This window comes from Thalassophryne amazonica, chromosome 16 (genome assembly GCF_902500255.1).
Source record: "Thalassophryne amazonica chromosome 16, fThaAma1.1, whole genome shotgun sequence".
NCBI lineage: Eukaryota > Metazoa > Chordata > Actinopteri > Batrachoidiformes > Batrachoididae > Thalassophryne > Thalassophryne amazonica.
In genome coordinates, this window is record NC_047118.1 from 30,673,330 (window position 1) to 30,688,490 (window position 15,161).

The following is a 15,161-nucleotide window of genomic DNA, read 5'->3' on the forward strand; positions in this document are numbered from 1 at the left end:
AGTGAAAAAATTTGTCTTATGGCACTTAGGATGAGACAGGAACGATGACAGGCATTTATTTAATATTATGTTATTACTCATTTATCAACAGCTTTTCTGCTGTCCTGCCCGTTCCCTCTGTCTCCTGAGGGTGGCGGTGTAACAGTGACAGATATCCATCCTGGAGGTCAGGCACACTTCCATTGTGATCCAGGTTTCCAGGTTCGCGGCCACGAGGTGGCAACCTGTGTCAACACAACACAGCCACGCTGGAGCACTCCTGAGCCACAATGTGTTGGTAAGTTGCATGTTTTCCTTCCTTTTAACAGTTCTCAAACTGATCAGTTATTTCAAAGTTTCTTTACGGAATTAGTTTTGCATTGCCACTGATTCATTAAAAGGGCCGTATTGTGCAACACTGGAAATTTACCTTTTGCAATTAAAATAGAGTTGAAGTCTTGTGGTAAACTTCAGGGATAAGCATCCTTCAAGTCCATCTGTGTCCACATACATTCTGCTGCTATTAAAAGTTTGCAGCTCATTTTAAACATCTGTGACATATGTCACAGAAGTCAGTATCTGAATTTGTGGATGCTCTGTGAGATATGCTCACTGAGGCTCACAAACACATGCCAGTTATTTCTCAGAGACCTGACAGTTGTTTTTCTTCTTCTTCTTATTATTATTTAGATGCATTATCTCTATGTAGGCAGCACGGTAACCAGTGGCGGTCCTAGAGTGATTTACTCCCCGGGCAAAACCCCCTGTGTGCCCCCCCGCGCACACTAGCGTGGCCACCACCTCTGCCCCACCACCTATGAAAACACTAACTTCGTCCAGAACACCCACAGTCCCACAAATTAACTCACAGCTATTTTCAAGAACAAATTTCCGGTTTTAATGACTACTGCAATAACAAACACAAAGATAAACAATAATTACTTCAATAAAGTTTTTGAACATAAAAAAACAAAAGACTCAGTGACTTCACATTACAACTATGTACAGTACAGGTATTTAAGAAAGCACAACTGCACTACAGCACCACCCGATGGTCAAAATATTGCACAAGTCATTCAGTTTTACCAACAGAGTGCACTTTGCATTATTATAGAGTACCATTCACCATAATGAACAAGACTTAAACCTCCATTAAAGTCGCACCATATAAATAAGTGCTCACTATCCGTGATGTGAAATTCCATCGAGTAGGAGCATTTCTGGGCAACCTTGAGCAACCTGCAGACTCAAGAAAAGACATCCTCTTTGTGGATTTTGAGAAAAATGTGGCAAACCCAGAGAGTGATGCAAAAAATATTCTAGCCCCCTGAGACAGAACCAGATTCAGTCTGTGTGCATAGCAATGCACAAACATTGCACTGGGGCTATTGCTTTAACTTTGGCCTGCAAACCATTGAGAGCTGAAGCCATGACAGCAGCCATGGCTTCTTCATAAGGAAGACTATCAAATGGCTTCGCCAAAATCCGGTCCACAACATTCAAATTGTCTACCATTATGTGCAGCTTGCTACCTAGCTAGCTCGCTAGCTGTGACTGGCGCGAGGCTAGTGTGAAGTTTGTCCGCCTGTGAGTGCTTTGTGACGGTGGAGGAGCTAAGCAGCACCCGCTGCTCGGTAGGGACAGAAACTGTGATAGAAGTCAGAAAGAGTGATAGAAGTCAGTCTCCAAACACAAGCAGCTACAAAAAAACCCACCAGAAATAGAAGCTCGATTTGTCGCTAGTCGTTTTTAACAAAGAAAATGTCGCTAAGAGGATTAGGAAAGTCTCCGGTTCAACTCAGAACAGAATGAAAATTAAAAAATACTCCCACGGATGTTTACACCAAAAGATCGCTGATTCACTCATTTTGCTGTCAATCAAAAAGGGATTCAGCCTCAGACAGATCATCCAATCATCATGCAGAAGCTGAGCGTTCGGGCCGGCCGAGGCCAGCCCACTGCCTCATAGACCTCCAGACACGCCGAGCGTCCGATGGGCGGGACAAAGCCCAGCATTTATCCAATGACTTGTCTCGTTTCGCTGCAGTCTTTGCTTTGCTATTGAACTCTGTGGACGCTCAGCATCCACACTGCTGTGTGGACGTGCCCCCCCCGAGATGCCGCCCTGGGCGGCTGCCCGGTCGGCCCGCCTCCAGGGCCGCCCCTGACGGTAACTTAGTAGTTAGCACTGTTACCTCACAGCAGGAAGGTTGTGGGGTCGCTACCCACCTAGGGCCTTTCTGTGTGGAGTTTGCATGTTCTCCCCGTGTTTGCGTGGGTTTCCTCTGGGTGCTCTAGCTTTGTCCCACATCCAAAGACATGCAGATTAGGTGGATTGGAAACGTTAAACTGTCCATAGGTATGCATGCAGGTGTTTGTCTGTCTATATGTGGGCCTGCAACAGACTGGTGTCTTTCCAGGATGTACCCTGCCTCATGTTCTATGACTGCTGAGATAGGCTCCAGCCCCCCGTTACCCTTACATAGACAGATGTGTGCCTTTCCGATTCATGTCCAATCAATTGAATTTACCCCAGGTGGACTCCAATTAAGCTGTAGAAACATCTCAAGGAAGATTAGTGGAAACACCTGAACTCAATTATGAGATTCATGGCAAAGGCTGGGAGTACTTATGTACATGTGATTTCTTTTTTATTATTATTTGTAAAAAAAATCTAAAAAAAAAAAACTTTTTCATATTGTTATTATGGGGTATTGTGTGTAGAATTTTGAGGAAAAATGTGAATTTCATCCATTTTGGAATTAGGCTGTAAGACAACAAAATGTTGAAAAAGTGAAGCATTGTGAATATTTTCTGTATGCACTGTAATTGGAGTAAGCAGGTACAGAAAATGGATGGATGGATTATCTCTATGTATGTGCAGCCCAGTCAAGCAATTGGGTAGGTATGTGGCACTTGTGTTTAAAAACAGACCAAATGGGTGTATAATAATAAATGAACCACCTTTGAAAGTGTAGTGAAATACGATATAAATAAAGCATACTTATGAGTTCATTAAACTTATTGTGGATGCATTAGGATTTCTGCAGTGCATCCGGGACTTGACGCACATTAGTGGAAATACCCTGGATCTTGTTCTCGCATGTGGTATTGCTGTCACGAATATTGACATGATGCCTCTTACATCAGTGATGTCTGATCACTCACTTATTAAGTTTACAGTTTCACTGCCGTGTTTAGTGGAACACCAACCTTATATATCATTACGGCGATGCATCAACTCTTCAACTAAGACTCTCTCTTGGGCCGACTATTGATCTTTCTTTAACTTCTGGATCTGTTCCTAAATGTTTCAAATCTGCAGTGATTAAACCATTACTGAAGAAACCTAATCTTGACCCTAGTGCATTGAAAAATTATCGGCCGATATCAAATCTATCATTTTGCTTTAAAATTCTGGAAAAAGTGGTGTCACGGCAGATTGTACGCTATCTTACTGAGAATAATCTCTTTGAGCCACTGCAGTCTGCTTTTAGAAAATATCATTCCACAGAGACGACTCTCACTAAAGTGGTGAATGATCTTCTGCTTACAATGGATTCGGACACCACTACGGTTCTGGTGCTGTTAGATCTCAGTGCTGCATTTGATACCGTGGATCATCATATTCTACTTGATAGGCTGGAAAATCATTTTGGTATTTTTGGGAGTGCTCTTGCATGACTGACGTCATACTTGACCAGTCGTTCTCACTGTGTTTTGTACAGTAACACTACCTCTAACCTTAGTGACATGAAATTTGGGGTTCAACAGGGGTCCGTCTTAGATCCCCTGCTTTTCTCCCTTTATATAGCACCCCTTGGGCACATATTTGCAGCATTTTGGGATTACCTTTCTGTTATGTGTCGACGCGGGTTGAGGAGCGGACCTGCGTCTGACAGAACCCAGCGCCAAAACAACCAGAAAGCGGTTCCAATAACAAAACAATTTATTTTCCCCCTTTGGTGCATAACAAAGTGTACAAATGAAAAATGCGTCTGTCTGGCGGAGTGAAGGACGGCCCAAAAGGATCAAAGCCCGGCGCTTCTGGACCCACGTTCACCGCCAAACACCCCCCAGGTGGACACGACAAACCGACTCTGCGAAGGATAGAAAAGGTGAGGTAAGTCAGCAGCTACAACCAATATCCTTCAAAGGCACACACTATCAGCAACACATTCAGGTCTGAATTTAAGCTTTATGTAAATAAGCAGCTTCTCACAACAGGTGGAGGATCATCTGTCCGCACGCCACGGCAGTGAGAAGCGAGCTGCACAATTCTCATCAATATTCACATATACTGCGTAACAAAATACCAACTTACTGTTAACAATCATTCAGACAATCAAATCACCTCTGATGTGTGCTGACAGCATGTGTCCCTCACCCCTCCGCCTTCACAGGCACGATGTGTCAAACCCAGGCGCGGTCCTCAGCGTCTCACAAACGAACATCACAAGGTCGAGTTCCCGGCAATTCTGCTTGAATCACACATGACTTAAATGCAGAACGCCATCTTATTATCTGCTTCAGCTGAAAGTCTTTAAGGTTGCACGTGAGCACCATACACAGGTGCTGCACATCATGTTGATGAGGGTGAAGGACTCTTCTGCCAGCACCTTCTCCACAGACAATAAATCAGCTTGCATACCACCTGGAGAGCAAAGAAAAGAAAAGAACACCAAAACGTCCAGCCACACCCCCCCAACACACAACACTTTCACTGCTATGCTGATGATACTAAGTTATACATGCCGATAGCTGCTGGTAATCTTGTTCACATAAAATCCTTAGAAGATTGCCTTGCATCAGTGAGAAGTTGGATGTCTAGAAACTTCCTACTTTTAAACTCTGATAAGACTGAAATGATGGTTCTTGGTCCAGTGAGACATCAGCATCAATTTGACCAGTTAACGCTCAGCCAAGGCTCGTGTGTCAGACATCACACTGACACAGTGAGGAACCTTGGGGTAATTTTTAAACCTACATTGTCCTTTGACCTCCACATTAGAAATATTACGAGGACTGCTTTCTTCCACCTGCGAAATATAGCGAAGATTCATCCCATCCTGTCTATGGCTGATGCTGAGACCCTGATCCATGTGTTTATCTCTTCAAGATTGGACTACTGCAATGTTCTATTTTCTGGTTTACCGCAGTCTAGCATTAGGGGTCTCCAATTGGTTCAAAATGCTGCAGCCAGATTTTGACATGAAGCGGAAAGTTCGACCACATTACACCCATTTTGGCATCCCTTCACTGGCTTCCTGTCGCAGTGAGATCAGATTTTAAGGTTCTGCTACTAGTCTACAAAATTGTTCACGGACTGGCACCTCCCTACCTAGCTGACCTAATTAAACCTTACGTACCGGCCCGGGCTTTGCGTTCTCAGAGTGCAGGACTACTTTGTGTCCCTAGGGTGAATAAGAAGTCTGCACGTCATAGAGCTTTCTCTTATCATGTCCGTGCTCTGTGGAATGATCTCCCTGCATCAATAAAACAGTCAGATTCTGTGGAGACTTAAGACGCACTTATTTTCCCTTTCATATGGCTAGCATACTGGTATAGTTTTGTTTTACACTTTTTACTCTTTTAATTAATTTTATTAGGAAATGGAGCGGGCCGCAGCCTCAACTTTACCTAAATTTTGGGTCTTTTAGTGAAGCTTAGGGCTAGTGGCCGGCGATCACCTTAGTATTTGTTCTGTTTTTCTTGTTGCTTAATGCTGACAAATTACACTGTATTTGTTGTCTTTCTCATGCCTGATTCTGTTCTTTTTTTTCTCTCTCTCTCTGTTTAAGGTGCAGCTCCATCCAGAGATGGGTGTGGTATTTGTGCTGGTGACCCTCCTGTCCTGTGCACCAACAGCATTTGCTGTATATTTGTTTTGTGAATTGTTCTGTAATTTATGTCTGTAGCATGGCCCAAGCAGAGTGTCACCACTTTGAGTCTGGTCTGCTTGAGGTTTCTTCCTCAGAGGGAGTTTTTCCTTACCACCATTGCTCTGGGGGTTAGTAATGTCAGACCTTACTTGTGTGAAGCGCCTTGAGGCAACTCTGTTGTGATTTAGTGCTATACGAGGTCTATTAGAAAAGTGTCCGACCTTATTATTTTTTTCAAAAACCATATGGATTTGAATCACGTGTGATTGCGTCAGACAAGCTTGAACCCTCGTGCACATGCGTGAGTTTTTCCACGTCTGTCAGTTGCGTCATTCGCCTGTGAGCAGGCTTTGAGTGAGGAGTGGACCACCCCCTCGGTGGATTTTCATTGTCAGGAAATGGCGGAATGATTTGGGCATTTTTTCCATCAGAATTTTTTCAGAAACTGTTCGAGACTGGCAGCTGGAAACCATTCGAAAAATTTATCTGGCTTTCGGTTAAAATTTTATGGGCGTCACATAGAATAAGGACTGTTACTACAGCTTTAAGGACGGCTTTAAGGACGCTCGGCGTGCCTCGCTCCGTGCCACCATCGAGAGCCACAAACCACCGGATCATTTCTAAACGGATGTCTCTGTGGAGCCGGCACCGTTGTGTGCACTTTCTCTGGTTATCACAAGAGCTGGACATCAACTATTTTCCGGCAGATTTCACTTTTAACAAGAGATTTTGTCATGGAAAGCCGAGCGGAGGCTTCGCGCGTCACGACCGATTTGCTGATGGAGCGAGACAAAGGAACACCTCCGTTTTGGTCTCACAGGATGGCTTTGAGATGACGTTCAGACAGCTGTCGGTGGTTTTTCCATCGAGTGATTATCCGAGAAATTGTGGATGTGCCTGGACATGCCAGAACATGTCTCGTGAGGCTTCATCACGGCGTTGCTTTGCGCCATGCGGCACCGCCGCGATGCGCAGAATTCCTTCGCACGTCTGTCTCAATGTGCCGAAAAAGTGCTGATGTCCACGTCTTTTCACAATTCCTGTGCTAGTCAGACGACGTCCCGGATAAAACACAGCGTCCAGTTTGGAAATGAACAGCACATTCCACTGTTACAGGAGTTTTTGTCATGGAAAGAGGAGCGGAGGCTTCGCGCGTCGCGGCGGTGCCGCATGGTGCACAGCAACGCCGTGATGAAGCCTCATGCGGCATGTTCTGGCATGTCCAGGCACATCCACAATTTCTCGGATAATCACTCGATGGAAAAACCACCGACAGCTGTCTGCATGCCATCTCAAAGCCGTCCTGTGAGACCAAAACGGAGGTGGTTTTGTCTTGCTCCAGTAGCGAATCCATCATGACGCGCGAAGCCTCCGCTCGGCTTTCCATGACAAAATCTCTTGTTAAAAGTGAAATCTGCCGGAAAATGGTTGATGTCCAGCTCTTGTGATAAACAGAGAAAGTGCAAACGACGGTCCCGGCTCCACAGAGCCATCCGTTTAGAAATGATCCGGTGGTTTGTGGCTCTCGATGGTGGCACGGAGCGTGGCGCGCCGAGCGTCCTTAAAGCTGTAGTAACAGTCCTTATTCTCTGTGAAGCCCATAAAATTTTCACCGAAAGCCAGATAAATTTTTCGAATGGTTTCCAGCTGCCAGTCTCGAACAGTTTCTGAAAAAATTCTGATGGAAAAAAAAGCCCAAATCATTCCGCCATTTCCTGACAATGAAAATCCACCGAGGGGGTGGACCACTCCTCACTCAAAGCCTGCTCACAGGTGAATGACGCAACCGACATGCGTGGAAAAACTCACGCATGCGCACGAGGGTTCAAGCTTGTCTGACGCAATCACACGTGATTCAAATCCATATGGTTTTTGAAAAAAATAATAAGGTCGGATACTTTTCTAATAGACCACGTATAAATGAAAATAAATTGAAATTGAAATTAAAAACTGTGGCTGTGTGCGTTAGGAAAACAATAGAGATTTTGTTTGTTTGCAGCTGTATCTTGCGGTGGGTGGATTCGTAATGCCACAGTGGGGCGGATTCTGTCTCCAACTCCTCCAGTTGTCAGCAACCACAGCAGTGGAAACAACCTGAGCTGCCACTGGTTAATAGAAGCCAAAGAGGGACACAGACTCCACCTGCACTTTGAAAGGATGGCACTGGACGAAGATGATGATAAGTACAGGATTCCACCCTTTTTCACTGCTCTATGACTTATAGAATCATTTTTCTCTGTGTCTGCATGGATTTTTGTGGATTTTAAGTGACCAACCACTTTTAGCATAGCTTCAAAACATACCCAGGGTGTGTTCATCGATAGCAACATGCTGCAGCGTAAAGCACGTGCTTTTCTTGCTATTCTCAGGTTAATAGTGCGCAATGGAAACAGCTCCTTGTCTCCGCAACTATTTGACTCAGACATGGATGACGTCCCAGAACGTGGGCTGCTGAGTGAGGGCGCCACGCTGTACCTTGAGCTCACGTCTGATTCTTCGTCTATCCCACTGCTTCTGGCACTACGGTATGAGGGTGAGTGCAGACTCCTTTTTCCTCTATTAAAACTTTTACACATGAGAGCAAAATATAATACCAGAGCTGAACCATGTTACTGTAACTACATAATATTATAAACGCTATGACTGTGCTTGTAAACAACTGAGGTATGATTAAGAAGTATGGGTCAGGTCAGATCTGGGAGCATATGGTGGTGCTGCACTACAATATGGAAGTGCCTCAAGACCTGGAAAAAAACCCATGCAGACAGACAACTGATCCATCCCCACCTCTCAGTGCTTACCATCTACTGTATCTGCTGCATACAGGTGAAACATGGGCCTCCCCTTGGTCTTCAGCTTACAAAGATATAAGAGTCACCAATCATTTCTATCCAGCAACCTCTTGACTCCGCAAGGTCGTCACACAGCGGATTCAGTATCACTGAATCCCAAATAATTTATTTGTATGAATAGTAACAGAGAGTATATTTTTTTAAACTGATCCTTTGATTGAAATTATTTTGTTGAATTTGTCTTGAAGTTAAATCTTCAGTATGCAGGTCAGACAATTAATGTAACCCCTCTATCAGACAACATGAAAAGTACTGGCCTGCATCTTTGTTTTTTTTTGGGGTTTTTTTGCAAAACACCAGCAAAACTGCACACACACACACACACACACACACACACACACACACACATCATTCATTCATTCATTCATCGTCTACCGCTTAGTCCAATTAAGGGTCGCGGGGGGCTGGAGCCTATCCCAGCAGTCATAGAGCGCAAGGCGGGGTACACCCAGGACAGGACGCCAGTCTGTCGCAGGGCCACAAATAAACAAAAACAGACACACACACACCAACGGACAATTTTTTAAAGATTCCAATCCACCTAACCCGCATGTCTTTGGATGTGGGAGGAAACCAGAGCACCCGGAGGAAACCCACGCAAACACGGGGAGAACATGCAAATTCCACACAGAAAGGCCACGGGAAGTGAACCAACGACCTTCTCGCTGTGAGGCAACAGTGCTAACCACTAAGCCACCGTGCTGCCACACACACATACACATACACACACACACACACACACACACACACACACACACACACACACACACATATATATATATATGCCAGACCCTTTATTTATTTATTAACTGAATTTACTCTTGTAAGAATTTTTTAAAAATTCACTTTTAATATTTTCTTTTCATTTTGAAAATAATTAGTCCAGTAAATGGATTTAAAATAACTAAAATAATAACATTTAAAATATAAAAATTTTTATTTTTCATTTTTATATATTAAATAAAATATTAAAATACTAAAATAGCAATAAAAACACAAACTCATGTGTATTTATAGTAGTACAGGCAGTGTGCAGTGAATAAATACAGATGTGATTAGTTGGAAATTTTTTGTCTAGCCAGTATACACTCACAGGTTTTGTTTTTGGTGGTTTTTGTTGTTGTTGTTGTTGTTGTTGTTGTTTTGGGGGGGTGTTTTAGCGTTTGATGACGAACATTGCTGGGAGCCCTACATGCCTCATGGGAATTTCAGCAGCAGTGACATCACATATCAGCTGGGCACCACGGTAACCTTTGCCTGCTCTCCTGGCTTTGTGATGGAACAAGGCTCAGGCACTATTGAGTGTGTGGATCCCAGTAATCCTCACTGGAATGACAGTGAACCTGTTTGCAGAGGTAAGGCTCACATTTAGTCATGCCAACAAATTATTAAAGTCTAAAATTCCAATAGCATGCTTTGATAATGGTTGTGTGCTTTATCCTTCCTGTGCATAATTTTCTGAATAGGTCAACCAATATTGTTTATCCTAGTATCAAATGCAACATTAGATCATACATACTAGATCAAGATGGGCTGTTTGGTGAAGTTCACTTTGCTTTAGGGAGAAGGTGACATCCCTGTTTTTAATCCCAGGATTACACATATCACTAATCCTGCACTAATCCTGATGAGGTATAGAAGCCAAAATGACTAAAGTGACTCAACACGGAAAAAAGGTGGCATGAAACTGACTTTTTTTTAATGCAGGTTTTTTTTTCACAGACATTTTAGAGTAAATGGAATTGTGTCTGTTTTTTGTTTATAAATTTTACACATGCATTATGAAGTTGTAATTCAAGGACATTTGAACATACAAGCAGAAATCAAACCATCACCCTGTAGCTAAGAGGTATCTGGTTGTCCTCTCTGAGCCACATTATAGCTGTGTCTAGTTTGGCTGTGGTGCAGCCGGTGGAACCAGTTACCCATTGCCTGAAAAGTTGATGGTCTGATTTCTGCTTGTGTAGTCAAATGTCCTTCAATTTTCAATTTCAATTTATTAATTTATATAGCGCCAACTCATGACAATGTCTCCCCAAGGTGCTTCACACAATTCATAACAACACAAAGTAATTTAAAATCAAAATTAAAATCAAGAAAAGCACAATAAAAGGATAAAACACAGTAGAATAAAAAGAAATTACAAAGCAAACATAAAAACAAATTAGATTAATGATAAGACAGTCTAAAAAGTGGGTCTTCAGTGTTGATTTAAAAGTCTCCAAGGTGTCAGACTACTGCAGGTAGATTGTTCCAAAGAGTTGGACCACGATAGGAGAAGGCTCTATACCCCACAGACTTCTTGTTTACCCTCGGAACACAGAGAAGCCCTGTGCCCTGCGAACGCAAGGGCCACGCAGGTATGTAGGGCTTAACCAAGTCTGCTAGGTATGAAGGTGCCAGTCCATGAACAATTTTATAAACCAACAATAAGACTTTAAAATCCGATCTGGCAGAAACCGGTAAATGGATGCCAGAATGGGTGTAATTGGTCAAACCTTCTACTTGAGCCATACAAAGAAGCAAAAGGAAAACGTAAGTGCAGTATTGTTTTGTAGCCCTTTGAAAACGTAACCTGAGATGTCTTTATGTAAAAACTTTCTTTTATTAGACTTACAATATTAAAAAGAATTTTCTAAAGACAGGTGTTTAATTTTTACAAACAAAAACTTGTTAAATTTTAGTTAAATTTACAAACAATTTCTGGGTGTCCCCTTGACCTTCTCCATTAACTGAGGTCCTCAGTTCTGAGTCACATACATGTATATTTATGCACAGAGAAATGCACCACATGGCCAAAATGTCATAGCTGACAGTCCCTCACGATGCAAGTGATGCTGCTCATCTGAGTCTCCCTAAGTGAACGGTCATTTAACACAGCGGTACCCAGGGATCCTCTGAAGAGACCTAGTACCAAAGACATCTAGTTGTCTCCTTTGGTAACTGGTTTGTATCAAAGGTTCACAACAATACAGTAAGACAGAAAGCACCAGGACCCTTAAGACTTGGACCTTCATTCTTCAAAGTTATTGGCATCACCAAACACCTCCGTCCCATGACCTCATAATTCCTCTTCGCAGGTGTCTGTTGATAGGGAGGGGTGTTATTTCAAAAAAATTGGAAATCTATAAATGTTTGCATGGAATATGGAAATATACACGGAATAAACCATAGCAGGATAAATTTTGGGTCATTTGGTTCCAAAAACCCATATGGACGGAGCCAGTGAAGATATCTGGTTCAAAAATCGCCAAAACTATTGACGAAAGTGTCATATCTTGAGAACCGCTGCACCTAGAGACTTGAAATTTGGCTCCAAATGTTGCTTGACCCCAAGTTTATATTCAACTTCTATAGTAACAATAAGCCTATCTGGTGTTTTTTAAGAGTAATTGACAAAAAAAACCTAATTTCAGTACATACGAGGTCTGTTAGAAAACTATCCGACCTTTTATTTTTGCAAAAATATATGGATTTGAATCATGTGCGCTTGCATCAGCCAAGCTTGAACCTTTGTGCGCATGCGTGAGTTTTTTCACACCTGTCGGTTGCGTCATTCGCCTGTGAGTGTAGCGGCTGCACTCTGCGTTTTGTTATGACTCCGCCCATTCACTCCCCTCAGGACGCGAACTCACGAGCTCCGGCATGGGAGTTGGACTCTCTAACCAGAAGGCTAAAACCCAGGGGTCTGGCCTTGTGACCAGAGAATCCTTTTGAGCTGTTGGGAGTGAGGTTTACTAACTACATCTGCACAGCGACACCTGCTGGCCTCCGTTACATGAGCACGCTTTGAGTGAGCAGTGGTCCACCCCCCTCGTTGGATTTTTATTGTGAGGAAAATGTCTGAACGATTTGGATCTTTGCTGCATCAAATTTTTCCAGAAACTGTGAGAGACAGCCAGGTGGAAACAATTCGGAAGATTCAGACGGCTTTCAGGGACGATTCTATGGGGATCACACAGATTAAGGAGTGTTACAACCGGTTTAAAGACGGCGCACAATGGCGGAGGGCGCGCCGCGCTCCGAGCGGCAATCGACAGGCTGAATCGACCAGATCATTTCCAAACTGAACGCTGTGTTGATCCGGGACGTCGTCTGACTACTACAGAAATGGCAGAAGAGGTGGGCATACCACTTTTTCGGCACATTCCACTGTTACTGGAATTTTTGTCATGGAAAGAGGAGCAGAGGAATTCGCCACAGAGCCGCTAATGGTGCGGGACAAAAGCACCTCCGTGTTGGTCTCACAGGACATGTTGTAACATGCCCAGCTCTTGCACCATTCGGAAGATTCAGACGGCTTTTGGTGGCTTTTCAGTCGTGTGACTATCCGAGAAATTGTGGACGAGCTGACAAGCTGGACATGCCACAACATGTCCTGTGAGGCTTCATCACGGCGTTGCTTTTTGTCCCGCGCCATTAGCGGCTCCGTCCTGACGCGCGAATTCCTCTGCACGTCTTTTCATGACAAAAACTCCCGTAACAGTGGAATGTGCCGAAAAAGTGGTATGTCCACCTCTTCTGCCATTTCTGTAGTAGTCAGACGACGTCCCGGATCAACACAGCGTTCAGTTTGGAAATTATGTGGTCGTTTCAGCCTGTCGATCGCCGCTCAGAGCGCGGCGCGCCCTCCGCCATTGTGTGCCGTCTTTAAACCGGTTGTAACACTCCTTAATCTGTGTGATCCCCATAGAATCGTCCCTGAAAGCCATCTGAATCTTCCGAATGGTTTCCACCTGGCTGTCTCTCACAGTTTCTGGAAAAATTTGATGCAGCAAAGTTCCAAATCGTTCAGACATTTCCCTCGCAATAAAAATCCGACGAGGGGGGTGGACCACTGCTCACTCAAAGCGTGCTCACAGGCGAATGACGCAACCGACAGGCATGAAAAAACTCACGCATGCGCACGAAGGTTCAAGCTTGGCTGATGCAAGCGCACATGATTCAAATCCGTATCGTTTTTGCAAAAAATAAAAAGGTCGGATAGTTTTCTAACAGACCTCATATGTTATGATCAATTGTAACAAACAAAAATCTATGTAGTTTTTATTTCAGGAACATCAGCTGAGTATAATCATCACATGTAAAGAATGACATGGCCACAATGAACTAATTATAAACAACAGAGTGGTTTTCTACATCAACAGCACATATACGACACACGCGTTACTTGAAAGTTTCAATGCTCCATCCATATGGGTTTTTGGAACCAAATGACCCAAAATTTATCCTGCTATGGTTTATTCTGTTCCCAGCTCTCCACAATTTCTCTTATACTCACTCGACTGGTAAGCACTGAAAGCCGAGATAGGCATGTCCCAACTTGTCCTCTAACACTAAGAAACGGAGGTGTTCCTTTGTCTCGCTTCATCAGCGAATCGGTCGTGACGCGCAAAGCCTCCGCTCGGCTTTCCATGACAAAATCTCTTGTTAAAAGTGAAATCTGACGGAAAATGGTTGATGTCCAGCTCTTGTGATAACCAGAGAAATTGTACACGACGGTCCCGGCTCCACACAGCGATCCGTGGTTTCTGCCTCTTGATGGCGGCTCGGAGTGCGACATGCCGTGCGCCATTGTGGGCCGTCCTTAAAGCTGTAGTAACAATCCTTATTCTCTGTGAAGCCCGTAAAATTTTCACCGAAAGCCAGATAAATTTTTCAGATGGTTTCCAGCTGCCTGTCTCTAACAGTTTCTGAAAAAAGTCTGATGGAAAAAAAGCCCAAATCATTCCACCATTTCCTCGCAATGAAAATCTGACGAGGGGGGAGGACCAGTGCTCACTCAAAGCCTGCCCACAGGCGAATGACGCAACCGACAGGCGTGGAAAAACTCACGCTTGCGCACGAAGGTTCAAGCTTGGCTGATGTAAAAACATATGAATCAAATCCATATAGTTTTTGAAAAAAATAAAAAGGTCCGTTACTTTTCTCACAGACCTCGTATTTCCATATTCCATGTAACATTTATAGATTTCCAAATTTGTTGAAATAACATTCCTCCCTACTGTTGATCTCAAAGGCCGAGGACCATCAACCACTCTATGGAAATTCCTGTGGTCCTCGATGACAACCACCCAGACATGCAACAGGTCTGTTGCAGCCAGGTGAAACATAAGCCTGTCCTTGGACCTTCTCCAGCCACTTGTCTCCTGTCCACTTAGGCCAGTGATTCTCAACCGGGGTGCCGCGGCACCCTAGGGTGCCGTGATCGATCGTCAGGGGTGCCGTGGGTATTTTTCATATTCGCGATTATTTTTCATATTCGCGATTACCGTGAATTATTTATTTTATCCACAAAGCATAAAACGACTCAGAATCTGACGTCATTGTGCTGCAGCCTCGCTCTCGTCTTAAGGCGGGACAATAACGAGGCTGACGGCCGATTAAAACAGTGCCGTCTCCTTCAAAACCCGTCTAAAATGCGGAGCTGTCAGTGTGTGTGTGTCTG

The 15,161-nt window shown here is 43.8% G+C and overlaps 1 protein-coding gene across 6 annotated transcripts in view; it reads left to right on the top strand.

Annotated features, from left to right (window-relative positions):
* Positions 1 to 15,161, top strand: part of sez6l2 (seizure related 6 homolog (mouse)-like 2) — an 83,895-nt gene that overhangs the window by 36,093 nt on the left and 32,641 nt on the right. For all 6 annotated transcript variants that reach the window (XR_004565637.1, XM_034190438.1, XM_034190437.1 and 3 more), the window contains 4 exons: positions 92 to 277; positions 7,861 to 8,044; positions 8,231 to 8,394; positions 9,874 to 10,068. Coding sequence is in view for 5 of the 6 variants with exons in the window: in XM_034190438.1 (XP_034046329.1) it covers positions 92 to 277; positions 7,861 to 8,044; positions 8,231 to 8,394; positions 9,874 to 10,068 (729 nt within the window). In the remaining variant the exon portion in view is untranslated. The remainder of the gene's footprint in view (positions 1 to 91; positions 278 to 7,860; positions 8,045 to 8,230; positions 8,395 to 9,873; positions 10,069 to 15,161) is intronic.